Below are 27154 nucleotides of genomic sequence, written 5' to 3' on the forward strand. Positions count from 1 at the left end.
AGGTGCGGCAGTAGGTGCCTCCGGCCAAACGCGCCCCTGGCTTCTCCGCCCTGCCCCATTGCCCGCCCGATCCGCCCACTCTCCTCCGCCGCCTCTCGCCGCGGCACACCTGACGGTGTCTCACGGCACACTAGTGTGCCACGGCACACCGGTTGGGAAACGTTGTGTTAGCGTACCAATACAGGAGAATATTCGTAACTCGGCTGAAATGTGAGAGGCATTTTGATGCTTTGAGAAAAGACAGACAGGGTGGAAACAAATAATAATATTTGGAAAAAGCTTTCCAACGAAGATTTTGCAAGGAAACCTTTAAATGTGCAGCCTTAAAATTACTATATTAGCATGCTGGTCATATGGAAAGAGATTCTTCTGAGTGGTAGCTACCATCTCCCATCCAATCTCCACTTTATCTAAAAAACAAAAAGGCAGAAAGAAACATGATTAAATGTGGGGATATTTTCAGGTTGCCTATTTTTTTCACTTTCTAATTCAAAGGACTTGGCTTTATTTGAGAAATGGGCCAGAATTGTTTCTTGCTCTGAAAGCAACCTTTCATAAATTAGCCACAAAGAAGAAACTGGGTTTTTTAAAAATAAAAACCTCCCAAACACAATACTTATCAAGACCTACGTGGCTTCTATCTGGAGGCTGGCCAAAAACACTATATGAATTAATTGCAGAGATTTGAATACGCAAACAAAATAAGAAAAAGTTTCATCTATTCTGGGTAAACTTTTTCTGTGGCTGAATCTTGCTTGTGGGAAATGCAACTCCTGTGAAAATTAATTGGTCCCTTGGAACCAAGACACTAATGTGCAGTTGAGTAGGAATCTACCATTCCTTTTTGACTTTATGAAGTCCTAGCAGTGCTTAGTCCTCTGTCTGGTAAGACAAAAAAGCTGCTGTGTACGCACATATTTTCATCCCCAAAACACAAACCTCACAGTGATTCATTTTTAAATGTCCAGGTTTTTTTTTAAAAAAAACAAACCAGAGTTATCTGCAATATATAAAAGCCTTCATTGCATTTTATTCCCCTATTTATTTTCCTACATTAATAAAGAGACTGCAAAAACAGTTCAGACATCAATACCAATTTTATAAAAAGTGGACTTTCGGGGATGGAATTATTTCCAGGAACATTGCATTAGACATTGACGAGACTCTGGTGTTTTTACCGTAGAAACCATAATAATTTTCAATGAATTTTAGAAAATATCAGCATCTTGGCTTATTGTAGTGAAGACCAGCCCAGAATTAGTAGAAAAAAGGCAATACCTGTTTAAAAAGTACAGTGGTACCTCACGCCCTCGTCACCTCGAGGTTCGACTACTGCAACGCTCTCTACATGGGGCTTCCTTTGAAAAGTGTTCGGAAACTTCAGATTGTGCAGAATGTGGCCGCGAGAGCTATCGTGGGGCTTCCAAGATCTGCCCACATTTCGCCAACAGTCCGCGGCCTGCACTGGTTGCCGATCAGTTTCCGGTCACAATTCAAAGTGCTGGTAATGACCTATAAAGCCCTACATGGCATAGGACCAGAATACCTCCGGGACCGCCTTCTGCCGCACGAATCCCAGTGGCAAATCAGGTCCCACAGAATTGGCCTTCTCCGTGTCCGGTTGACTAAACAATGCCATTTGGCGGGACCCAGGGGAAGAGCCTTCTCTGTTGCGGCCCCGGCCCTCTGGAATCAACTCCCCCCGGAGAGTTGCCCCTACTCTTCCGGCCTTCCACAAGATGTTGAAGACCTAGCTATGTCGCCAGGCATGGAGGGAATAACTATTTAACCACCTTTTTCTGTCTGTAATATAAGAGAATGTGTGATTGTGTAGTAATGATCGTTTTTTAATATTTATGGGTTTAAAATTGTTTTAACTTATGTTGGATTTGTACTTTGTATATTGTATTGCTGTTGTTGTGAGCCGCCCCGAATCTTCGGAGAGGGGCGGCATACAAATCTAATAAAACTTAAACTTACTTAAGAATGCCTCTACTTAAGAACTTTTCTAGATAAGAACTGGATGCTCAAGATTTTTTTGCCTCCACTTAACCATTTTCTACTTAAGAACCCGAGCCAGGAAAAATTTATGTGCCAGAGGTTAGCCATCACAAAACTAAAGAGTTCAGCTTTAGTTCCAACCTGAAGAAGTTAGCAACTTCTTCAAGGTGGAACTGATATACTATGATAGTCTTGTGGACAATACCATCAAAGAGAGAGAGAGAAAAAAACACCACTTTTCCCTCTGCTCCTCTTCCGTTGTTTCTTTGAATGGGGGAAAAAATCTGTTAAGTAAAAAAAGCAGTTGGTGTATCTTGGATTGGTATAGGCGATTAACTAGTTGATTACCTATCATTAATTAACAGAGGAATTTTTCAGCAATGTTGTCTGGAAAATAAAAGCAAGGCACACCAGCTGTGCCTATTAAAACAGGGTCATTCCTGATAAAACACGCTTTGATTGTAGCTTTTAATAGCACTTTTCAATCTTCTAAAGTGATGTATTTATTCACTATTAATTAATGATACACTGCAGGTTATAAGTTCCATTGATGGTGCTTGCAAATCCCAGGTTTATTCATTGGTTTATTCTTTTACCCGCTGTCCTTATCAGAGGAAACACACATGTCTAAGAAACATGTTACTCTGTTTTGTGAGTTGGATTGGTTGCCAGTTTGCTTCTGAGTGGGAATTAAGGTGCTGGTTGGGTACCTATAAAGTCCTAAGTGGCACCACCTGTCTCATAGAATCTACCATGAGCACAGCACAGGCATTGTGCACATGTGCAGGAGGGGAGGGCATTGCATTATGGGTGTGGGCACACGTGCACATGTGCATGCTATCACATGCATGCATACCCTTTTATCTATCTGTCTGCCTGCCTGCCTGCCTGCCTGCCTGCCTAATCTACCTAATCTACCTACCTACCTACTATTATACTACTATCTACTTCTATAGAATCGAGCCTCGGTGGTGCAGTAGTTAGAGTGCAGTACTGCAAGCTACTTCGGCTGCCAGCAGTTTGGCAGATCAAATCTCATAGGCTCAAAGTTCACTCAGCCTTCTATCCTTCCAAGATCGGTAAAATGAAGACCCAGATTGTTGGGGGCAATATGCTGGTTCTGTAAACCAGTGTTTCTCCAATGCACTGCTGTGGAGAGTCCAACATGGGTAATACTTCAGCCTGATTGGCTAGGGACTGAGTTAAATTAGAATAATTATACTTAGCTCCACCCCATCGCTACCCCCAATAGCTCAGTCTTAAAAACTCAGTCGTAGTATAGGGACTAGAGTTGTCTTGCTCTCTCTTTTGTTTGAGTAAAAAATTGCAATAAATTGTAATAAATAATGTTTCTTCTTTTTCCTTTTCTCTCCTTTACAGATCCTGAATGAGAGGACAGAAGAACAGGCCCCTGCCCTCCGAGGGTATAGCCTGCATCACCTCTACCTTCTCAGGGCCCCTGCTTTCTGTGGGCATTGCCCAGAGGTCCACTGCCTGTTCCTAGTCAGGTCCCTGGCCTCCGTGGCCATACCCCGGGAGGCCTAGTGATCTGGATCGAGGCTCACTCACCCTTTAAAGTCCCTAGCCTCCGTGGCTAGACCTTATGGAGAGGACTGGTGGGGGTAGTTTGTGGCCTCAGTGACGCCTCCCCTTGCGCTACGGCCTTACCTCGCGTTTCCTCCCGAAGGGACCGAGAGCGCAGACAAGTGCTAGAAAGAAGCGCGATTTGCAACCCATCCCAGCTGACAGGCGCTCCTTCGGAGGACTGCTGATAGCCGCGGCGAGCGACTGCCACCACAGACAGTTTCAGAGCGCGGCTCCATTAAGGAGTTGGGTGGCGAGCCAAGCCACCTTAGCTGATGGATGCCTCCCCCCACCATGGCTCCTAAATAAATGCCGGCAGCCACAAGGCGAATTCCCCATGGGCGACGAACGGGCCACCTCACAGGTGATAGGCGCACTCGCAAATAGTCACCAACAACGCGGCAAGCGCCCTCAGAAGCACAAACGACGGGATGCTCAGGGGAGGCCCTCTGCACCGGGAAGGTTGCGCCCGCCATTTTGGACACCAAAATAGTCGTGGCCGCCATTTTGGGCCAGGAAAGTGTTGCGCCCAGCCAATTTAGCGCCAAACTAATCGGGCCTAGTATTGGACTCGGTGGTTACTTTCGGCCGCCATTTTCGACACCGGAAAAGGCAGGCCCGCCCACTCTCTGATCGATAGCCATTTTGAGTGAGTCCTCTGAACCTCTAGGTGACTAATTCGATCGACAGAGCTCATTCCCCTCACTGAGGAGACTACAGCTCACCTGTCAGTGTGTACAGCATACTCTGTGAGTACCTCAGTAATGGCTGACCCTTCATCTGAGGCTCATGTTCCCTTGGAGATCGGGACTGTGAGGGAGAAGGCATCAAAGCCCAAAGACAAGGGACACTCCTCCAAGGCCAAGGCCAAGTCTTCCTCATCTATCCTCAAAGAAGCAGAGAGGAAAATAAAGACATTAGAGGCACAGCTAGAGGCTGCTCAGAAGCAGGCCTCACTGCAACCACCTCCCACCTTTCAACACCAGTCCTTCCCTTCATGGTTTCCATCTAGTTCCCCAGGGGCAAATACGGGATCAGTGGCATCAGCACATAGTGTGGAACTGTCCCCAGATCGCCAGGCAACACCTTACCTGTGCCCTGACATGAGGACAGAGGGAAACCCAGCTGGCCCAGAGCTGACAGCACCTTCTGCTCAGCCATGGTACCAATCTGATTTGCAGTACAGTGATCTCTCGGTTAGCGCGGGGGTTACGTTCCAAGACCTCCCGCGCTAACCGATTTCCGCGTTATACTGGATGCGGAAGTAAAAACCACCATCTGCGCATGTGCGCCATTTTTTTCATGGCCGCACATGCGCAGATGGTGGCGTTTGCGTGTGGGCGGCGGGGAAGACCAAGGGAAAGTTCCTTCAGCCGCCCAACAGCTGATCTGCTCCGCAGCGCGGAAGCAGCGAGGAGCCGAAGATGGGGTAAAGGCAAAGGGGAAACCCCATCTTCGGCTCCTCGCTGCTGCCGCGCTGCGGAGCGGATCAGGTGTTGGGCGGCTGAAGGAACCTTCCCTTGGTCTTCCCGCCGCCCAGGCAAAGGGGAATCCCCAAGATCGCTTGCCGCTTGCCGCTTTGCAGCTTGGAGCCTTGCTTCGCCTCCTTCGCTGCAATAGGCAAGCGGCAAGCGATCTTGAGAAAGAGAGAGAAAGGAGGGCGACTTGCCAGTCCACGCCCCCCTGGATGAACAGCCTCGCATGGCCCCAGCGCCGGGCTCCGCTGTTGCCTCCGCCCCCATTCGGCTCTGCAGCTGAGAGGCCTTCCCGGCAGAGCCCTCCCCAACAGCTCCCGCCGCCAGCGCAAAAAAGAAAACAAAAAAAAATCCCCAAAAGAGGCAGGCACAAAGCGGGGGCACAAGGGGAGCTGCCCGGCAGAGGTTGCTTTTTTTCTTCTCGTGGGCAAGTGGAGGGGGGGAGAGAGAAGGGAGGAAGAGAGTGTGAGAGAGGAAGAAAGAGAGAGAGAAATGATAGAAAAAAGGGGAGAAAAAAGAGAAATGAGAAAATGATTGAAGCATAGTGACAGGAAAGAAAGAGAAAGAGACAGAGAAGTGACTCTTGGTGATGACGTATGACGTCATCGGGTGGGAAAAACCGTGGTATAGCAAAAAAAACCGCGGACTTATTTTTTAATTAATATTTTTTGAAAAACCGCGTTGCAGCGTTTCGCGCTAATCGAGAACGCGCAAATCGAGGGATCACTGTACCCTTCTGCCACATTTATGCCATCAGCAGCAGGACTACACTCGAATGAGGTCTGGCAAACCATGCCTCTTATGCTGCAGGATATGTCAACCAATGCATACTCCCATGGTTTGGCGGTGGGAACACACCAGAGGCCTATCCCTGCCAAAACATCCAGGAGAGACCTCTGGTCAATACCATCCTTAATGCAAGAATCAGTGATGGAAGAGGAGGAACTGGACAGTGATCCAGATCGTGAACTGTCTGAGGATAAGAACCCTCCCCCAGAACAACCAGTATCCATCTCCCTCTTCAAATCGGCACTATTTGATGTCCTTCTAAGGAAGGCCAAACTAATCACTGATATCAGCACTTCCTCCAAGCTATCAGAGGCGGCAGCAGGTCTACAGCCAGCGGCTCGACTATTTTCAGAGCCACAGAAAGAATCAAGACACATCCCGTCTTCTCAAATCTTCGTTGAAAACGTGACACGCCCTTGGCAACACCCGGCAGTGGCACAAGGACCCTCCACAATGGACCGCCGGTTTTATACCTTCGATCCAGAAGTAGAGGAACTCCTTCAATTCACCACCATTGACCAACCAGTAGTCAGTTTGGTCTCAAATGCGGTAGTACCATCAGAACTGGCTGAAGGGTTGAGGCCAGACGATTGGAGGGCCGAGAATTGGATACGCAAAACACATCAGATGGCCTCCTGGTAACTGAGATCGGCTTCTGCCGCATCCTTTCTAAATAGAGCATGTATACTCTGGCTTGAAGACATGCAAGCCAAGGTAGGACCTGAGGATGGCTGTCTACGACAGGATCTAAGTAAGCTGATACTTGCTTCCGAATTTTCTGCTGATGTCACGCTTAACGTGGCAAAATTCGCTTCCAGAGCAATGGCCACAACTCTAGCTTCTAGACGCCTGCTCTCGTTACGGACTTGGCAAGCGGACGCCAAGTCAAAGTGGCGCCTAGTTTCCACCCCCTTCAAAGGAAGCCAGCTTGTTCGGAGATTCACTAGACAAGGTCCTTGTGGAAGACAAGAATAAATGAAAAGTGCTGCCAAGGTCTGCCAGATGTTCCAACAGGCATCAAACACCCTTTTTCTGCAGGCATTCCTTTCAACAGGACTCTTCCTTGGCGAACCCCCAGTTTCCAAGGTCGTATGCACAAGGGGGATACAACCAAGAAAATTTCAGAGCTGACAGAGGATTCAGCAACCGAGGCAGACAGTATTAGCAGTCCAGGAAGCCCTTCAAGTACAACAACCAGAAGGGATTCAGAGGACAGAAATGACTCAGTGAGGGACACTCCTATTGGAGGACAGCTCCAGCCCTTTTCCAGGACTTGGGAGGATATCACGATCGACACATGGGCGCTTGCCGTGGTAGCCCATGGTTTACAGATCAACTTTCTCAACACTCCTCCTCAACGATTCCTTCTATATCCAGAGAGCCACTCCCCTCAAAAGAAAGCACTCCTCCTTCACGAGGTGAACCATCTGCTTGACATCGGAGCCATAGAACCGGTTCCACCAGAAAAAAGAGGACTAGGGTAGTACTCCATAGTTTTTGTCGTACCCAATGCCTCAGGGGTGCAGATTGATTCTCAACTTAAAACAACTCAACCTCTCCGTGAGGTATTTGAGATTCAAAATGCACTCCCTACGCACCATTCTCTCAGCAATAAGACCTGAAGGAGGCATATCTTCATGTTCCGGTACATCCCGAACACCGGAAGTACCTCAGGTTTTGCTTCAACAACCAACACCATCAATATCAAGCGATGCCATTGGGCTTCTTGTCCACACCCAGAACATTCACCAAATTATTGGACATTCTGACTTGCTATCTCTCTTTCTCTCTCTCTCTCTTTCTCTGTCTCTCTCTTGCTATCTCTCTTTCTCTCTCTCTTTTGTCTCTGTCTCTCTTGCTATCTCTCTCTTTCTTTCTTTCTCTTTCTCTGTCTCTCTTGTTATCTCTTTCTTTCTTTCTTTCTCTTTCTCTCTCTTTTGCTATCTCTTTCTCTCTCTCTCTTGCTTTCTCTCTCCCTCTCTCTCCCTCTCTTGCTATCTCTTTCTCTCTCTCTCTTTTGCTTTCTCTCTCTTTCTCTCTCCCCCTCTCTCCCTCTCTCTTGCTATCTCTCTTTTTCTCTTTCCCGTACATCACACCGCAGCAGCGGCATTGGGCAGTAGCCATGGGGGGCGGTGGCAGGGTGGTCAGCTGTGAGGCGGAGCTCCGGGACGGAGGCACCGACGGCGGTGGCTGGACATGTTGCTAGACGCCGTACATGCTGGCGGTGCACTGGGCATGGGCGTGGGACTGGAGCCTCCGTCCCGGCCCAGTCAGCAGGCAAGTGCCAGCCACACAATGCCAGCATGTACAGCGTACAGCAACATGTCCAGCCGCCGCCGTCGGTGCTTCTGTCCTGGAGTTCTGGCTCGCAGCCGACCACCCTGCCGCCACTCAGCGGCTACTGCCCGGTGCCGCTGCTGCCACCGCTTTCCCGCCGGGCCCCAAAGCTCACCTGCTGCCACCGCCAGGGAAGCTCCAGCCGGGCGGGGCGCTGCAGCTGCTGGAAAACTTGGAAGGCGCAAACCTTTTGCTCTTCGCACTCTCAGCAAAAAGTTGTGGGACCAGAAGCTGAGCTTCCTTCTTTGCAGCACACCTGACCATGTCTCGCGGCACACTGGTGTGCCGCGGCACACCGGTTGGGAAACACTGCTCTAGAGGACATTTGTAGAGCGGCCACTTGGACTACTCCAGATACATTTATAAAACATTATAAGCTGAACTTGTTTAGGTCCACTGAAGCATCCTTTGGCCGAAGAGTGCTGCAGAGTGTGTGTGAAACACACGCGCCCCTGGTCCAGCCTTTGCCCACCCTGTCATCATGATCTTGGGTATATCCCATATTGGACTCTCCACAGCAGTGCATTGGAGAAGGGCCGTTGAACTTACCTGAACGGTCTTCTCGATGCACTGTAAGGAGAGTGCAAACCCAACCCGGCCTATTGGCCCAGGGGCTCAGTTGAAGTTTTATCTTATTGAGTTAATAAAGTTGTGTTGTTTGCACTACTCCTTCGTTTTTATTGACTGAGCTATTGGGCGTAGCGATGGGGTGGAGCTAACTATAATTATTCTAATTTAACTCAGTCCCTAGCCAATCAGGCTGAAGTATTACCCATGTTGGACTCTCCTTGCAGTGCATCGAGAAGACCGTTCAGGTAAGTTCAACGGTCCTTCCCAACCTTGGCAACTTGAAGATATTTGGACTTCAACTCCCAGAATTCCCCAGCCAGCAGACGCTGGCTGGGGAATTCTGGCAGTTGATGTCCAAATATCTTCAAGTTGCCAAGGTTGGGAAACACTGCTGTAAACTGCTCAGAGAGGGCTTAAAAGCACTATAAAACGGTTAAAGCGGTTGCTATTATTATTAAAAAAAGATGTTGAGACTCTAGAAAAAGTACAGAGAAGAGCAACCAAGATGATTAGGGGACTGGAGGCTAAAACATATGAAGAACAGTTGCAGGAGCTGGGCATGGCTAGTTTAATGAAAAGAAGGACCAGGGGAGACATAGCAGTGTTCCAGTATCTCAGGGTTGCCACAAAGAAGAGGGAGTCAAGCTATTTTGCAAAACACCTGAAGGCCGGACAAGAAGCAATGGATGGAAACTAATCAAGGAGAGAAACAATCTAAAACTGAGGATAAATTTTCTGACAATGAGAACAATCAACCAATGGAACAGAAGTTGCCTTCGGAAGTTGTGGGAGCTTCATCCCTGGTGGCTTTCAAAAAGAGATTGGACTGCCATTTGTCAGAAATGGGGGTTGGACTAGATGACCTTCAAGGTCCCTTCCAACTCCGTTAATAATCTAATCTACTTGGCTGCTATAACCGAAGAGGATTGGCACATTCTAGATTTCTTGGACTAAACAATGCCATCTCTTGGCACCTTCTCTGTATCAGTGCCTGCCCTCTGAGACAGAGGGGATCACATGACCCTGGGACAACTGCAACTGTCATAAGTACATGCCAGTTGCCAGCTATCTAAATTTTGATCACATTACTATGGGAATTCTGTAATGGTCAATCATAAGTCAATTTTTTTCAGGGCCACTGTAACTTTGAATGGTAGCTAAAATAATAATTGTAAGTTGAGAAGTACCTGTACTTTTAATAAATAAATAAATATAAATTTATTTTTCAGAGAATAAGACACACTTCCCCTCCCCTAAAAGTGGGTGAAAATTTTGGTGCATCTTATAGACTGAATATGGGCCCATTTTTGGACTCCTGAATGCTCTGCAAGTCGCGTATTCAACCCCCCCCCCCATGGCCCCAGAAGCACCCTGTAGTGCTCTGCACAGCCCAGTTTTGCAAAAAAACAGGCCTGTTTTTCGCCAAAAAAAGGCCCATCTTTGGGCTCCCGAGCCATCTACAAGTCATGTTTTTGCCCTCCCTGGCCCTAGAAGCACTCAGCAGTACTTCACAGGCCCATTTTTAGCCTCCCAAACCCTCCGTACATCCCATTTTCAACCAAAATAGGCCCCATTTTGGGGTCCTGAACCCTGCATGTGTCACATTTTCACCCTTCCCGGCAGCACTCTGCAGACCAAAAATGGGTGTGTTTTTGGTGAAAACAGGATGTGCAGAGGGCTTGGGAGCCCCAAAATGGGCCTCTTTGGCCTACAAGGTGCTTCTGGGAGCCGTGGAGGGCGAAAACAGGACGCATAAAGGCCAAAAAGTATTTTTTCCCCTAAATCAAGGTGCATTTTATAGTCCAAAAACTATGGTAAAGAAGGGTGGCATAGAAATCAATCAATCAAATAAACAAATAAATAAATAAGTTATTCTGAAAAGTGGAGCATACATAGAAACATAGAAACATAGAAGTCTGACGGCAGAAAAAGACCCCATGGTCCATCTAGTCTGCCCTTATACTATTTTCTGTATTTTATCTTAGGATGGATATATGTTTATCCCAGGCATGTTTAAATTCAGTTACTGTGGATTTATCTACCACGTCTGCTGGAAGTTTGTTCCAAGGATCTACTACTCTTTCAGTAAAATAATATTTTCTCATGTTGCTTTTGATCTTTCCCCCAACTAACCTCAGATTGTGTCCCCTTGTTCTTGTGTTCACTTTCCTATTAAAAACACTTCCCTCCTGGAACTTATTTAACCCTTTAATATATTTAAATGTTTCGATCATGTCCCCCCTTTTCCTTCTGTCCTCCAGACTATACAGATTGAGTTCATTAAGTCTTTCCTGATACGTTTTATACTTAAGACCTTCCACCATTCTTGTAGCCCGTCTTTGGACCCGTTCAATTTTGTCAATATCTTTTTGTAGGTGAGGTCTCCAGAACTGAACACAGTATTCCAAATGTGGTCTCACCAGCATTCTATATAGCGGGATCATAATCTCCCTCTTCCTGCTTGTTATACCTCTAGCTATGCAGCCAAGCATCCTACTTGCTTTCCCTACTGCCTGACTGCACTGTTCACCCATTTTGAGACTGTCAGAAATCACTACGCCTAAATCCTTCTCTTCTGAAGTTTTTGCTAACACAGAACTGCCAATACAATAGTCAGATTGAGGATTCCTTTTCCCCAAGTGCATTATTTTACATTTGGAAACATTAAACTGCAGTTTCCATTGCTTTGACCATTTATCTAGTAAAGCTAAATCATTTACCATATTGCCGACGCCTCCAGGAATATCAACCCTATTGCACACTTTAGAGTCATCGGCAAATAGGCAAACCTTCCCTACCAGACCTTCCCCTATGTCACTCACAAACATATTAAAAAGAATAGGACCCAGAACAGACCCTTGTGGCACACCGCTTGTAACCTGACTCTGCTCAGAATACTTGCCATTCACAACAACCCTCTGGTGTCTATGCTTCAGCCAGCTGCAAATCCATTGAACTATCCAGGGATTAAGTCCAATCTTCACTAATTTATCTATCAGCTCTTTATGTGGAACCGTATCAAAGGCTTTGCTGAAGTCCAGGTAGGCAATATCCACGGCACCACCTTCATCCAACACCTTTGTGACATAGTCAAAGAAATCAATGAGATTAGTCTGACATGATTTGCCTTCAGTAAAGCCATGCTGATTTGGGTCCAATAAGTTATTGTTTTTTAGGTGCTGATTTATCCTCTTTTTCAGTAGAGTCTCCATCATTTTAACGACAACTGATGTCAAGCTAACTGGCCTGTAGTTACCAGCTTCTTCTCTACTGCCCTTCTTGTGGATAGGCACAACACTTGCCATTCTCCAATCCTCAGGAACATCTCCTGTTAACAAGGATTGGTTAAACAAATCAGTCAGGGAGGTAGCAATGACAGATCTGAGTTCTTTAAGAACTCTGGGGTGGATGCCATCTGGACCCATTGCCTTATTTATCTTTAATTGTTCAAGTTCTTCTAAGACATCGGCTTCTAAGATCACTGGAGCTGAATCCGTACAGTTGGAAGCAATGCTATATCCCTCTATAGTATTATTTTGTAAGGTGTCTTTTGAGAAAACTGAACAGAAGTAGCTATTGAAATGGTCAGCGATCTCCTTATTCCCATTAATGCATGTATTTTTCCCGGTACTAAGCTTCGTGATGCCGCAGTTTTTCTTCTTCTTATCACTAATATATCTGAAGAAGGTTTTATCCCCCTTCTTTAGAGATTTGGCAATTTCTTCCTCTTTTGAGGCTTTAGCAGCATATATTATCTGTTTCGCCTCCTTCTGTCTCATTTTATACACCTCCCTATCAGCTATACTTCCAGACTCTTTATACCTCCTATAGGCAGCCTTTTTTTCATTGACTATAGTCCTTACATCATTGCTAAACCATAGCGGTTTCTTCTTCCTTTTACCTTTAGTTATTTGTCTTACATACAGTCCAGTGGCTTTTAAGATGGCCTTTTTAAATACAGTCCACTGGGTGCTCGCTCCTGCCATTTTATCCCTCCCCTTTAATTCATTATCTAAATATTCCCCCATTGCATTAAAATTTGTTTTTCTGAAATCCAATACTTTGGTTGCATTATAGGATTGCTCACAATGAGTTTTTACATCAAACCACAAACATAGATGGTCACTGCAACCTAAATTTTCTCCCACCTTGACATCTGAAACCCAATTCCCATTCGTAAAAACTAAATCTAGAATATTCTCCCCTCTAGTTGGTGTCTTAACCAGCTGTGCCAGAGCTGCTCCTGTAAAGGCCTCTACTATATTCTTACTTTTGCATGTAAGGGCACTGGGGATATTCCAGTCAACATCAGGCATGTTGAAATCACCCATAACCACAATATCTCCCTTTACTGCCATTTGGGTAATTTCATCCACCATCTTGTTGTCATATTCCTCAGATTGCCCTGGAGGCCTATAGATCACCCCAATTCTAATGACAGAACCGTCTTTATTTTGCATGCAAATCCAGAGGGTCTCTAGATCTTGACATGTATTTTGAATTAGTGTTGTTTTTAGAGTTTCTTTAACATAAATGGCTACTCCACCTCCCCTTCTCTCTATTCTATCCTTCCTATACAGTGTATATCCTGGTATGGATATTTCCCATTCATTAGAATCCTTAAACCATGTCTCAGTTATGGCAACCAGGTCCAAATTATCTCTAGATATTATGGCCATTAATTCACAGAGCTTGTTGCTCAAGCTTCGAGCATTCATGCACATTACACGAAGAACATTATTTTCATTATTAGTTTGCCCCTTATCATCAACAACTACATCTATTTTATTTGCAGCTCCCTTTTCATAAGCTTCCAAAAACTGCTTTATCCTCATTGGTCGGGGACAGAAATCACCCACATCAGTTACATCTCTGTCCCCTTTACCTAGTTTAAATGCCTGTCCAAAAAAGTTCTGAATTCCTCACCGAGTACCTGGGTACCTCTGTATGATGGATGCAAACCATCCCTCTTAAACAACTCCCTATTAGACCACCTACTGACATCATGACTTACATAGCCAAAACCTTCAGCTTTACACCACTGCTTTAACCACACATTAAACTCTATGATACACGTTGTTTTATCCTCTTGGCCACAAACCGGTAACACCTCTGAGAAAGTCACTGAATCTGCTATTTTACCCAGCTCCACACTTAGACATTGAAAATCTCTTTTTACTACATTGACATTTCTCTGGGACAAATCATTTGTGCCAAGATGCACCACCACATCAACGTTATTACCTTTACTCACAGCCTCAACAATGTTTGTAATCCTCCTCCTGTCCCTGCTGGCAGTGGCCCCTGGGAGACACCTCAGCACCTTCACCACGTCCTTACTCTGTCCCAAATCAACACCTCTAACAGTCGAATCACCCACAAGAAAATGTGTCCTCTTTATATTTCTATACAGTAGTAGAATCCTTTTAACACGAAACTGGCTGTTGGCCTTGGTGCAGTCCCTCTCTCAAACCAACCCACCTCACGAGGTAGTGACGGTAGGAAAAACAGGAGGAAGAAAGAATATTAGATACAGCCACAACCTTGGCTTATTTATATAGGTAATTAAAGTTGGCATATAAAAATGAGTAAATTAATCAATCAAAACATGGACGAAAGCAGGCCTAAGAAACAAGCCAAAAGAGTCCCACCCTTGGAAAAAAAATCCTAAATTTCTCTTACGTTAACTTTACGATTCTGAGCCACCAAGAAGCAGCCCACTTCTGATTCTTACCAAGTTGCCTTTGGAAGCTGTGATACGTGTCTGGATTTCGGATATTGAAGGCCATGTAAACTTCAGGCGTTTCTCTGTTCCCGCTGTCCTTGGGAAATTTTTGCAGGACAGCAATCAAGTGCTGGCTTATCTCCGGATCGTAGACCACATCTGACAGGAATTTAAAAAGGGGAGGAAATGGAACCAATGAAGTAGCATTTTTTTTAATTTAAAAAAAAATTAAATTTAAAAAATATTTAAAAATTTGGAACCAGCTACCCCCCCAATGTCCATACTGCTCCCACCTTACTGGCCTTTTGAAAGGCCCTGAAGACCTGGCTTTGCCGACAGGCCTGGGGGCCATTAGACATCTAACATCTAGTCATGGGCGAATTCTGATTGGCTTGGTGTGTATGACTCTATACTTCTGTTTGGTTTTTTTTTAGCTTAACAGGGGTTTTATTGTTTTATATTTTGACTTATTGTATTATTGTAACTTTTATTGCTATAAGCTGCCCTGAGTCCCAAGGGATTGGGCGGCATATAAGTCGAATAAATTAAATTAGTTAAATGATTTTTTTTTAAAAAAATGCAAATTACAAGGCAGTATAGATTGGAGAGAGTGGATCACTGAATAGTCAGGGATTTAAAATATACTTGTTTTGGTTTTTTTTTAAATGTTAGTACATAACTTGTACCTATATAAATACCTTGTATTTATTTGTCAATATATAAATAAACTATCAATATAAGTATGTTTAAATGGATTATAACACTATAGGTTTAAGAGTTGATGTTGCAGTTAGCCACAAGAGGGAGCCAGAAGCATCTCTTTTCCTCCCTCTCCCCTCTCTGATTCCTCTCTGCTATTTCTGGTTTGTCTTTGTGACTAAGCTGTAGACCTGTGTGTTCAAATGATGGTTTAATATTCAAAGTGTGGGTTATGACCTATAAAACCCTATATGGCATAGGACCAGACTATCTCTGAGACCGCCTGCTGCCGCACGAATCCCAGTGTCCGGTAAGGTCCCACAGAATTGGTCTCCTTAGGGTCCCGTCAACCAAACAATGCCAGCTGGCGGGACCTAGGGGAAGAGCCTTCTCGGTGGGGGCCCTGGCCCTCTGGAATGGGCTCCCCCGGAGATTCACACTGCTCTCACCCTCCTCGCCTTCTGAAAGAGTTTAAAAACTCATCTTTGTCGCTAGGCATGGGGTCATTAGATCTTTTCCCCCAGACCAACGAGTGTTTTTAGTGTGATTTATTGAGTGAATGTTAATGAACGTTTTAAAGTTAGATTTTTAAAAGATTTTTAATTATATTAATTGGATCAATTGTATTATTATGTCTTTTATATATGCTGTGAGCCGCCCCGAGTCCTTCTTTTAATTAAACTAAATATACCCAATTCCTGCAACTGTTCTTGGTCTATTTTAATCCTCCAGGCCCCTAATCATCTTTGTTCTTCCCAGCACTCTTTCCAGAGTCTTGATATTCATTCATTCATTCATTCATTCATTCATTCATTCATTCATTCATTCATTCATTCACATTTATAGGCCGCCCTTCTCCAGTGAACTCAGGGCAGCATTCAGAATAAGAATAATATAACATTTAAAAATCCTAACATAAAAAGCCCGGATTGTGGGGACAATAGGCTGGCTCTGTTAAAAAGGGCTATTGCTAACATGTTGTAAGCCACCCTGAGTCTAAGGAAAAGGGCGACATGAAAATCAATCAATCAATCAATCAATCAATCAAACAAAAATAAATGAATGAATGAATGAATGAATTAATGAATGAATGAATAAAAACCCCAGACATTAAGAAACCATTCAACCAACAATCATACCACAAACATGCCATCGGCTGGAGCAGACTGTTCATCTCAACGGCCCCAGATCTGCCAGCAAAGATGTGTTTTCAAAGCCCTCTGAAAGGCCAGGAGGGTGGGGACACTGCAAATACCCAGGGGGAGCTGATTCCAGAGGGCCGGAGCCACCACAGAGAAGGCCCTTCCTCTTAGCCCTGCCAGTTGACATTGCTTGGCTGACGGGACCTGAAGAAGGCCAACCCTGTGGGGTCTGACCAGCCGCTGGAATACATGAGGCAGGAGATGGTCCCATCAGTAATCTGGTCCTAAGCCATATGGGGCTTTATAGGTGATAACCAACACTTTAAATTGCGTCCGGAGACCATATGAATGCTGACATCTCAAAACTCCAGCGCTTCCAACATATTTGCATTTATTCCCCATTCTGCAAGCTAAAATCCAATCTGAGGACATCCATTACCTGCAGCCAGAATGATGTCGGCTTGCAATTTCGCAAGCTCTTCTTTGGACACTAGATTCCAATCTAGTTCTTTTACTGCTATTCGGATGTGGCTATCTTCCAGGTCATCCTTAGGATGGTGCTGAAGATTTTGGCTTTCTTCTCTACGGTGGCTGCAAGATTCAGGCTCCAAAGTCAAGCCGTTCAGATGGATGTTCTCTGACAGCTGTTGAAGGACATCTTCGTGGTGATCGCTGAAGAGGTACTCTCTCGGATGGCAAGCCTTGCAAATGGCAATTCCTGTCAATCCAATCCCACTCCCCAATTCCAGAATTCTTCTAAGGAAAGAGAAAGAGGATGAGCAAGGAACAAAATAGGTGAAAAGGGAATAATTTCAGGTCTACCATTCATTTCACCAGTTCTTCTCAAGTGAATCAGGTCCCATAGATCCCAATGGGGGCACCATCATTTCGGTGGGGAGGGAACCTTGGATGTACCTTTACAACCCCTTTCCTGTTTCTGGATTTCCTGTTACTTTGATGTACCTGCTTGGAAAAGGGAGGAGCAGGGATACACTTGGGGCCCTCTGTTTTGTCTTAGCTCTGCAGAAGTGGGCAGAGCAGTGCCTGAAAACAACTTCTTATCACCTTTCTGGGCTCGAGTTCTCAAAACAACTTCCCACCTGTGGATTGGCTCAATTCGGACTGGACCTACAGGAAGGCTTTTTGCAATGTTCAATCTCGTGGTCTTTGAGCGGGAACTTCAGATCCTGACTTAACTTTCCTTGCTATCGCTTTCCCTCAATAAAAGCTTCCTTTTGAAAAAACACCTGTTTCAAGAGTTATGCTTTCTTGAGGAGAGAGGAGAGGCAAGTTTTTACATTGTGCTTTGGAGAGAGGAAGAAGATGAACTTATTCCAAATCCATCCTTAGCCATGCAACTGACTAAGTATCATTGGCCCAGTCAGTATCGCTATCCAATAAGTAAATGTTCTGTGCATGGCCCTCAGAGTGAACACACCGACTCAAAAATCCCTTATTTCATGACAAAATCACACTCTTTACTGATAAAAGCACACAGAGCGAAAAGCAGAATTGAATGGCAAGGAAAAGGGAGTTATTTCTCTTTCCAGATTGAAGTAACAACAAGGTCTGGGAAAGGTGCCAAACTCGGCCTAAATAATAATAAAATAATAATAATAATAATAATAATAATAATAATAATAATAATAATAATAATAATAATAATAATAATAATAATAATGAGTGACTGTGAGCAGAGACTCCCTGTCCAAATAGGGCCGCAGTTGAGGCACCAGACAGACCTGTGCCAACGCCCTCCTCGCCACAGCCAAAAGATGATGTTCTAATGTTAACTGTGGATCGAGGAGGACACCCAAGTTGCGGACCCTCTCCGAGGGGGTCAATAATTCCCCCCCCAGGGTAATGGACAGACAGATGGAGTTGTCCTTGGGAGGCAAAACCCACAGCCACTCCGTCTTATCAGGGTTGAGTTTGAGCTTGTTGACACCCATCCAGACCCCAACAGCCTCCAGGCACTGGCACATCACTTCCACTGCTTCACCGACTGGACATGGGGTGGAGATGTATAAAATGGCATTCCTTAGATAACAAAGTCCATTTATCGTTCAAGAGTTTAAAATCTGCTCACCGAAATCCTAGGCAAAAATCATCCAGCAGAGAATGTCTTTTATTGAGGCAGAAACCATGGTTTTGAAGCCTTTTTCAAGCATACCCCCACTCTAAAAGCTCTTCCATTGAATGGCGTAGAAACCCCACACCAATTACCCCAAATCCTTTGCTTTTATACTGCCTGGAAGTGACATCACACTCCAAAGAGGCTAAGGCTGTAAGCTAATACCTTTTACTATGCAATTCTTCTTGCCTTCTCAGCAATCTCCTATATCAAGGATCTATCCAAGGACTATCCACTCTAATGTGTTTCTCATCCTCCGACTGGGCCCACTCCCCTATTGTCATATCTGCCCCCTCCAGTGGTTCCTCAGGTTCATCCAGGGCTATTTCTCCGTCCCTCTCACTCTCTGCATCAGCTGGCAACCCCAGCCCCCCAGCATAGGGTCTCCAGAGGGGCCTGGTTCATCCTCCTCAGGATCTGACATGACCAGAGGTGGACAAGGAGCACTCACACAGTAAATACATAAAATAAGGAGAGTTCTCCATGCAAATAGCTTCCCCTTTCAAAGAAAGAAGGGATCATTTGACATAAAGCCCTACATGGCATCAGGCCAGATTACTTGCGGGACTGCCTTCTGCCTTATGAGTCCCAGCGACCGATTCGGTCCCACAGAGTCGGCCTTCTCCAGGTCCCATCAGCCAGACAATGTCGCTTGGCGGGGCCTAGGGGAAGAGCCTTCTCTGTGGGGGCCCTAGCCCTCTGGAATCAGCTCCCCCTGGAGATTCGCACTGCCCCCCCCTTGCCTTCCGTAAGGGTCTTAAGACTCACCTATGTCGCCAGGCTTGGGGCAATTAAGTCTCAGACACCCTGGCCAACGAAATGAGATATATGTCGTATGAACTGAATTGGTTTTAAATATTGAATTTGTTTTCAAATATTGGATTTTTAGATTGTAATTTTAAATTTAATTAGAACATAAGAAGAGCCATGCTGAATCAGGCCAAAGCCCATCGAGTCCAGCACTCTGTGTCCCACAGTGGCCCACCAATTGTCCATGGGGATCTTGAGCAGAAAGAGAAGGCAAACCCCTCCCTTTCCCTTCACAACCAACAAGTGGTACTCAAGGGAATCCTGCCTGCCTCAACCAACATAGAGGCGGCACATGGACATCTGTTTCAATAACCACCTATGATACACTTGGCATCCATGAATCTGTCTAATCCTGCCTTGAAGCTATCCAGGCTGACAGCTGTCATGACCTCTTCTGGAAGGGAATTCCATCAAACAACGACCCTCTGGGTGAAGAAATATTTCCCTTGATTTGTCCTCACTTTCTTACCTATGAGCTTTAGGGAGTGCCCCCTTGTCCTAGTATTGTGTGATAGAGAAAAGAATTTTTCTCTCTCCATCTTTTCTATCCCATGCATGATTTTATTAGATTTGCCGTTGTACTATATTGTTATATTATATGCTGTGAGCCGCCCCGAGTCCTCGGAGAAGGGCAGCATACAAATCTAATAAATAAATTAATTACGACACTGTCCTCACCACTCATTCTGGCAGGGAGATGAACAGTTATCTGCCACACCTATTCATCTCTGCCTTCTGCCTTTTATCCCCAGAGCTAGGGTGGAGATTCACTAGCAGTGGTGGCTCTTCTCTCCCAAGGACCGGCCCATAAATTTCTACTGCTCTCCTCTCCTCTGCCTTCTGCGCATCCACGCGTCAGGCCCTGGACCCAGCTGTTTTCCTCTTCCTCATCAGCCACCTCCAGCCCTGGGGGCTGTTGACTCTCCCTCTGAGGGCTGATGGACAGCCAAGGGTCTGTCTCTGTTTCTCTCTCCTTGACAGCTCTATTCCCTTCCCCCCCCCCCCCTTGGAGCTCTCAGGTTGCCTTGACCCTGACCCTGAGTCCCACGCCTCCTCCTCCTCTGATTTGGCTGCTGGTGGCCGATAGTCTACAACACCATCCTCGTCAATCTTCACGAAAGGGATCCAGCTTAACTGGCTCTGTCCAAGCCTGAAGTGGAGAAACCTTACCTGTTTCGGAAGACCTGTGAATTCTCCAGAGCCCATTCGGCTAAGTAGAGGCCAGCGTCCCAGGTGACAAGACCTGTGGTTCCCTGCGAAACGATGGCAATGTTTTCATGAAGCGTGATGACATCTCCAGAGGGCTGAAAGGAACATATTGGTAGGAAGGATGCATCACCATTTGGAGACAATAAAAGGGAAAGACACCCTCGAGTTGAATTACGATTCTTGGGGATGTTGCAGAAAACATCCAGGCAGTTTTCAACGCAACAGCACAACAGGGAGTTGACACTGCCATCTTTCAGGATTAATGTTGGTTTTCCCAGCCTGGCATTCCGCCCCGGAGTTCCCTGATGGGTGCCAACTGTGTATTCAGGAGGCCTAACCTCTTGCTAGTTCCCAAATTAGCCAGCGGCTGCTATGGGGTTTTATGGGAGCAAATTTAGTGAGGCCTTTTATGAATTCTAGGAGAATATAATTGCTTCCTTAGGGGTTTTGAGCATCTTCAGAGCAATTCAGATCTTGGGTTTTTAACAGAAGATGAATCCTATAAAGATTGGATTGGCTAAGCCAGCTGTGGAATTAAAAAAAGAAAACCCACACAAAAATTTCAAGTGTTGGTTTATCTATAGTCAGCACCATTTTTCCACGGAATTTGGGCTAAATGTTCAAGGGTTGGCTTATCTGCAGCAAGTTCCAACCTAAAATCTCAACCAAGAAATGCTCTGACTTACACATTGGCAAAAAAAAAATAAAATAAAAAAATAATCAGAACATAAAATACAAGCTGGATGGACATTGCTCAGTCTGACCTAAGCATAGTACATAAAATTATCTACTAATATGTCGGTGGACATGGTCAATGATTACTTCAGCTTCAACCACAACAATACATAAGCACATGATAGATACAAATAAGGTAAACCACTCCAAACTTGATTGCAGAAAATCCGACTTCAGCAATCGAGTGGTCAGTGCCTGGAAAGCACTACCTGACTCTGTGGTTTCATCCCCAAATCCCCAAAACTTTAACCTTAGACTGTCTACTGTCTAATCATACCAAAAATTAAGAAGTCTGTAAAGGGCGTGCATAAGTGCATCAACCTGCCTACTGTCCCTGCCCTACCAGCCTCTTTTATTCATATTCTTTTCACGTATTCATAATTATGTTTATGCTTTTATCTGTTACCTAATAAGTGGTTGACTACATATATATTTAAGATTATTGTCAAAGCTGTGTGTTAAGTACCAGTAAAGGAGAATACTTGTAGCTCAGGGCTGAAATGAGAGGCCCTTGATCCTCCCTGAGCTTGTTCGTTTTCTTGCAGAAGTTTCATTAACTAATTCGGTAACATTATCAGTGCTGTATTGATGATGTTACCTAATTAGTGTATTGTAATGCTTGCAAGAAAACAAACAAGCTCAGAGAGCACCAATGACTCCTAATATCATGGTGGCTCATATGTCAGGGTTCAAGGTAGCATCCGAGCATCCAAGTCATATTTTTCCTCAAAGTTCCAATTTATTGCTGGAGCCATTCTGGCACCGTCAGTGGGAAACCTGAATCTGATGCTTCCAAAGTTTCCCACCCAGTTGAAAGTTCACATCCCTTGCCCACCCCCCACCCCCAATTTGTCATGTTGCCTACTCAGGTTGTGCCAGTATGGCAACACCTCCTTCTGCTTCCACCCAGGTGGTGGACAAAGAATGACCTTAAACTTCTTGAAATAATGCTTTTGTGGCTGCATCTGCTCCCTCATGAAAATCACCCCTCCCAAATTCCCATAAACACCAGGCCTTCTATTGATAATATTGCGAGATGTTAATTTTCCTCCCGACTTCTGTGCTGGCTCAACATCTTACTTACCAGTAAATAGTTCTTGTAACAGTGTGTGGTTTCTTCACAATTTAGAACAACCCCTAGGGCTTCGTAGAGTTGATCCAGAGGCTCACTGCTTGTAGATTCATGCTAGAAAAACAAAAACAAAAACCAAAAGAAAAAAAGAAAAAAAAGAAAAAAGGGGGTGGGGAGTTGAAGTCCACACATCTTTAATGTACCAGGGTTGACAAGTACCGCTCTGGACAGTCTTCAAGGAAAAGTCTCATGAATAGTTCCTTACGGTCATCTAAGCTGTGTGATCACCACAACCCAACTGTACCTTTTTGATCAGCTCAGATAAGAAGCGTCTTCTGTATTGAACAGATGGAGGGTACTTCAAACAGAGTGGATGACACACCGTCTGAAAGGATGAAAACAAGAGCAGATTGTATATGGCCAAAGGACCTCACAACTCTTTGGTGGTCTCTGAGCTTGTTTGTTTGTTTTCTTTTTCTTTCTTTCTTTCTTTCTTTCTTTCTTTCTTTCTTTCTTTCTTTCTTTCTTTCTTTCTTTCCCTTCCTTCCTTCCTTCCTTCTTTCTTGTATAGGACACCCTTTTCCTGGTGGACTCAGGGCTGCGTACAACAGTAAAATGGCTACAAAAATTAAAAATACCCCAATACATAGACTAGCTGTAGTGGACAGTGGTTGGAATGCAGTATTGTAGGCTGACTCTGCCCAACTGCCAGCAGTTCAAAATACAAAAGTGTGTTTTCAAAGCCTTTTGAAAGGCCAGGTGAGTGGGGGCGGTATGAATCTCTGGGGGGAGTTGGTTCCAGAGGACTGAAGCCACAACACAGAAGGCCCCGTGGTCCCATCAGTCCCCAACTTGCTGCCCAAACTAGGAACTGATGATATGATCTAGTTTGGGTAATGAAATGTCTGCAAGAAAGCAACCAAGCTAAGAGTCCTCTTCCTCCCCCCTCAACCACCTCCCTTTAAGTATTGATGTTGTTACCTAGTTTGGTAATTAGGATCCCATCCCTCAACCCTGAGCTACAGATATCATCCTTCATTGACCCCACATCTCATAGAAGACAAAGACTCGATTTAAGAATTTAGGGGTACCTTGATACTCGGCAATAATTGGTTCCCGGAGATGTGACAAGTACTAAAGCCATGGTCGCACAGTGATTAGAATGCAGGTCTAACTTGCTGCTCACTCCAGGAGTTTGATTCTGACCTGCTCAAGGTTGACGCAGCCTTCCCTCCCTCCAAGGTGGGTAAAATGAGGACCCCAGATTGTTGGGGGCAAATAGCTGACTCTGTAAAGCATTCTGTAAAGAGGGCTGTTAAGTACTGTGGAGGGGTATATAAGTAAGTACTACCACTGACCAGCTGTAGTGGACAGTGGTTGGAATGCATTATTGTAGGCTGACTCTGCCCAACTGCCAGCAGTTCGATTCCGAGCGGCTCAAGGTTGACTCAGCCTCCCATCTTTACGAGGTCAGTCAAGTGAGGACCCAGATTGTTGCTGACAGAGCAAACAGATCAGAAAGTGCTGTGAAGCACTATGAGATGGCATAGAAATCAGGAGCGGTGGCTACCGATATGGTAAAAGACGACAAACCGGCAGCATTCGCTGCGCTATGTGTGCAGCTTCGGTTACCTGGCGTGCCCGTCTCAGTGAGTTTTTGCCTTTGTGCATGTGCAGAAAGCAAAATCTTGGGAGGGAACAGGTGCACGTGCAAGAGATTTCAACAATGTTTTGCTTCTGGGCATGTACAGAAGCAAAACACATTGGGGCGTGCGCACACACAAGCTAACTGAAGCTGCATGCACAGCACACTGTTAGTGGTGGTAATACAGGGTGTACTCCAAAAGTAATGCAATTGAATTTCCCACGTCGCTCCTATTGGTCAGAGTGGGACCGAAGCACTTGGAGTAGGTGGGGAGGCACTAAGCTTTGCCGCGACACCGGTCTCAGTGCTCTCCAAGCTGTGGAAGCGGCAGGACGTCAGTTATTGTAAACCTCTGTGCGCCGACCGTGTCACAAAAAAATGGGAATTGGAAATTTCAAGTGAATTTTTGCAACGTATAGAAATTGAGCCTGATTATTTGGACAACATCATTGCTGGTGATAAAACCTGGGTTTTTGAATACGGCCCAAAAACAACGGCAAAGCTCTGAGTGGCACACCGACCAGTCCCTCAAGCCCAAAAAGGCAAGAATGAGCAAATCAAAAGTGAAAACAATGCTCATGGTCTTTTTTTTGACAGTAAAGGAGTGATCCATAAGGTGTTTGTTCCTCAAGGACAGACAGTTAACGCTGCCTACTACGTGGATGTGCTGGAAAGACTCCAAAAAAGGGTCATCAGGACGAGAATAGACATCTCCGCTACCTGGCAACTCCATCATGACAATGCACCTTGCTACAAAGTGCTACGAATCCGTGAGTTCCTGGCCAAATGCCAAGTGCCAGCCCCCCCCCCCCCGCCCCTAGTCCTGACGTCGCCCCAGCAGACTTCTTTTTGTTCCCTTGGATGAAGGCAGACCTGTTTTTCGTCCATAGAAAAGATCCAATAAGCCGTGACAAAGACCTTGCGAGAGGTCCCCGAAGATGCCCTCCAGGGTGCATACTGGTCACGGCAGAGTCACTGGAAAAAATGTGGAGAGGCCCAAGGACAGTACTTTGAAGAAGTTTAAGTGTTTGTGCAAATCTATTCAATAAATTACTTTTCAAAAAATAATTGAATTACTTTTGGAATGCACCCTGTAGGAATCCGCCCCTGCATATACTGTAATACTAAGTGCTATTGGTATATAAGAGCTGGGGTGGCGCAGTGAGTAGAGTGCAGTACTGCAGGCTGACTGCTAGATCTGCAGGTCAGCGGTTCAAATCTCATCGCCGGCTCAAGGTTGACTCAGCCTTCCATCCTTCCGAGGTGGGTAAAATGAGGACCCAGATTGTTGGGGGCAAGAGGCTGGCTCTGTTAAAAAGTGCTATTGCTAACATATTGTCAGCTGCCCTGACTCTAAGGAGAAGAGCGGCATAAAAAAAATAAACAAACAAACAAACAAACAACTCATGGTTTGCAAAGTCACAGGCTGTGTCCACAAAATAAAACAAAAAATAAAACAAACAAATCCCCTCCACGTCTTAAGCTTTGAGGGACGCACAACCTCAGCCGGGATATTATTTGTGCATAATTGGTGCAAAAGAGGGAGAGAGATGGAAGAATGTCTTGCACCCTTTTCTTACTAGGAGATACCCCTTAAAACTCCCCTGCCCATCTACGTTTGCATGGAAAGATTGAGAAGGAAATAAAAGAGTCGGGTGATGGTGTAGCAGTGGAGCTCTCCCCTCACAATCAGGAGGCTGGGAGTTCGATTCTAGGTAAACTGATACTTTTCTCTCTGGAACAAACTCCACACTGGCAACAGGAAGGGCAATGGGCCATTAAAAACACTTTGCTAGCTTCATTCGGTTGCCCAGATTCCACTCACAAGGGATTATGGGGTGGGTAAAAGAAGAAGATCATGACTGAGAAGGAAATAAGATCTACTTCCAAAGAAATATTTACCTTCTGCAGGATAGCCAAAAATGGAGAGGAATCCTTTGAATATTTTAGGACCTCTTCAAGACCCTGGATAACAAAACACATGTTTGATTTGATGAAGGAAACATGGTTAAATTGAATTATAGCTCCTGAAAGCATCATTTCATTTTTAGGAGGAGCAACCAGCAATTTCTGTGTTCTTCTGTGAAATCTAAGATTGAAAATACAGTCCACTTACAAACACAATTGAGCCCAAAGTTTATGTTGGAAAATTTGTTAATTGTATTTGTCCCATTTGACAAATTTTCTTGCCACCTCTGTTAAGTGAACATGGTTGTTAAATGAATCTGATTTCCCAATGGACTTTGCTCAACAGCAGGTCACAAAAGAGGATCAGATGACCCTGGGACACAGCCATCATCATAAATAGGAACTATTTGCAGGGGGGGGAAAACTTTTCGTGGGATATTAAAAATGGAATTTGAATTGGATAATCTGGAACTTCTTTTCGAAAGGGAGATAGAAATTTTAGGTGGATATTCTGAAGCAATATTGAGTTGCTACAGGTACTGATAAGGAGGGTGCACCAGAAGCGAAAATGGAAAACTGGAAGTTTTAAAGAAAAAGTTGGTTAACCATCTGTCTGAAGTGGTGCAGGGTTTCCTAGACCAGTGTTTCCCAACCTTGGCAACTTGAAGAACTTTGAAGATATTGAAGTCCAAATATCGTCAAGTTGCCACGGTTGGGAAACACTGTCCTAGATTCGAAGACCTCCAAGGTCCCTTCCAACTCTGTTGCTGTTTATTATTATTTCTCGCAGGGACGCGCCCCCCCCCCCCCCGTTGCAAAACCAGACGCTGGAGGATTTGCCCTTCCCTGCAAGCTCTGGATTCCGAGCCGCGCATCTGGCCAGCTAATAAGAGGGCAGAACGGCCCCTACTCGCCTCCCTAACTTGCCATTTCTACCTTCCCCTCCGAAACAACCCCCCCTCTGGCAAAATTTGAAGCCCCGCCCACTGACAGACTCCGCCTCCGAGAGCTCCTCCCACCCCCCTCCCGCCGCACGCGCGCCTCCTCTTCAGTGCTAAGCGCCCCCGCCCCCCGCGGGCGCCGCCGTGCGCTCACCTCCCAAGGGAGCTCGGCCACGCGCCTCCCGGCTAGGAAGCCCCTTTGGAAGCCGAGCGCTGCCTCCTCTTCCGCCATCGGCTCCTCCCTCCGGGCACCGGGCCTTCCGGAGGCGGGGGGCGGGGGGGGCGGGTCCGCGTGGTGCCCGCCCGCCTGGGGGCGTGCGGGGGAGCGTTTGGGAGCACGTGGGCCCGCTTTGCCAAAAGAGACGAGGCGGTCTTTGT

General features: G+C 45.6%; 1 protein-coding gene across 3 annotated transcripts; it reads right to left on the bottom strand.

Moving 5' to 3' along the window:
• Positions 1–250: 250 nt before the first annotated feature.
• On the bottom strand, positions 251–27154 carry EEF2KMT (eukaryotic elongation factor 2 lysine methyltransferase). 3 transcript variants are annotated; one of them, XM_070760818.1, is made up of 9 exons: positions 26931–27154; positions 25830–25892; positions 22587–22667; positions 22295–22396; positions 20437–20570; positions 16762–17078; positions 14491–14640; positions 4311–4467; positions 291–410 (listed from the first exon to the last, which is right to left on the bottom strand). In XM_070760818.1, the coding sequence occupies exons 1-8, from the start codon at positions 27006–27008 to the stop codon at positions 4373–4375; spliced, it is 1020 nt and encodes a 339-aa protein (XP_070616919.1). In that variant the 5' UTR covers positions 27009–27154; the 3' UTR covers positions 291–410; positions 4311–4372. The 3 variants fall into 3 exon arrangements, with proteins under 3 accessions (XP_070616920.1, XP_070616918.1, XP_070616919.1); XM_070760819.1 differs by lacking the exon at positions 4311–4467 and having other exon boundaries at positions 251–410; positions 20437–20519; positions 26931–27063; XM_070760817.1 differs by lacking the exon at positions 4311–4467 and having other exon boundaries at positions 251–410; positions 26931–27063.

Source organism: Erythrolamprus reginae, chromosome 9, assembly GCF_031021105.1.
Source record: "Erythrolamprus reginae isolate rEryReg1 chromosome 9, rEryReg1.hap1, whole genome shotgun sequence".
Classification (NCBI taxonomy): Eukaryota; Metazoa; Chordata; class Lepidosauria; order Squamata; family Dipsadidae; genus Erythrolamprus; species Erythrolamprus reginae.

Bases quoted from the DNA above. Each gene is read 5' to 3' on its own strand.
- EEF2KMT (XM_070760817.1), bottom strand. From the start codon at position 27,008: ATGGCGGAAGAGGAGGCAGCGCTCGGCTTCCAAAGGGGCTTCCTAGCC. The intron at 20,571-22,294 runs GTAAGTAAGATG...TGTTCCTTTCAG, and splicing joins GTTACAAGAACTATTTACTG to CCCTCTGGAGATGTCATCAC. The intron at 14,641-16,761 runs GTAATGGATGTC...AATTCCTGTCAG, and splicing joins CGACATCATTCTGGCTGCAG to ATGTGGTCTACGATCCGGAG.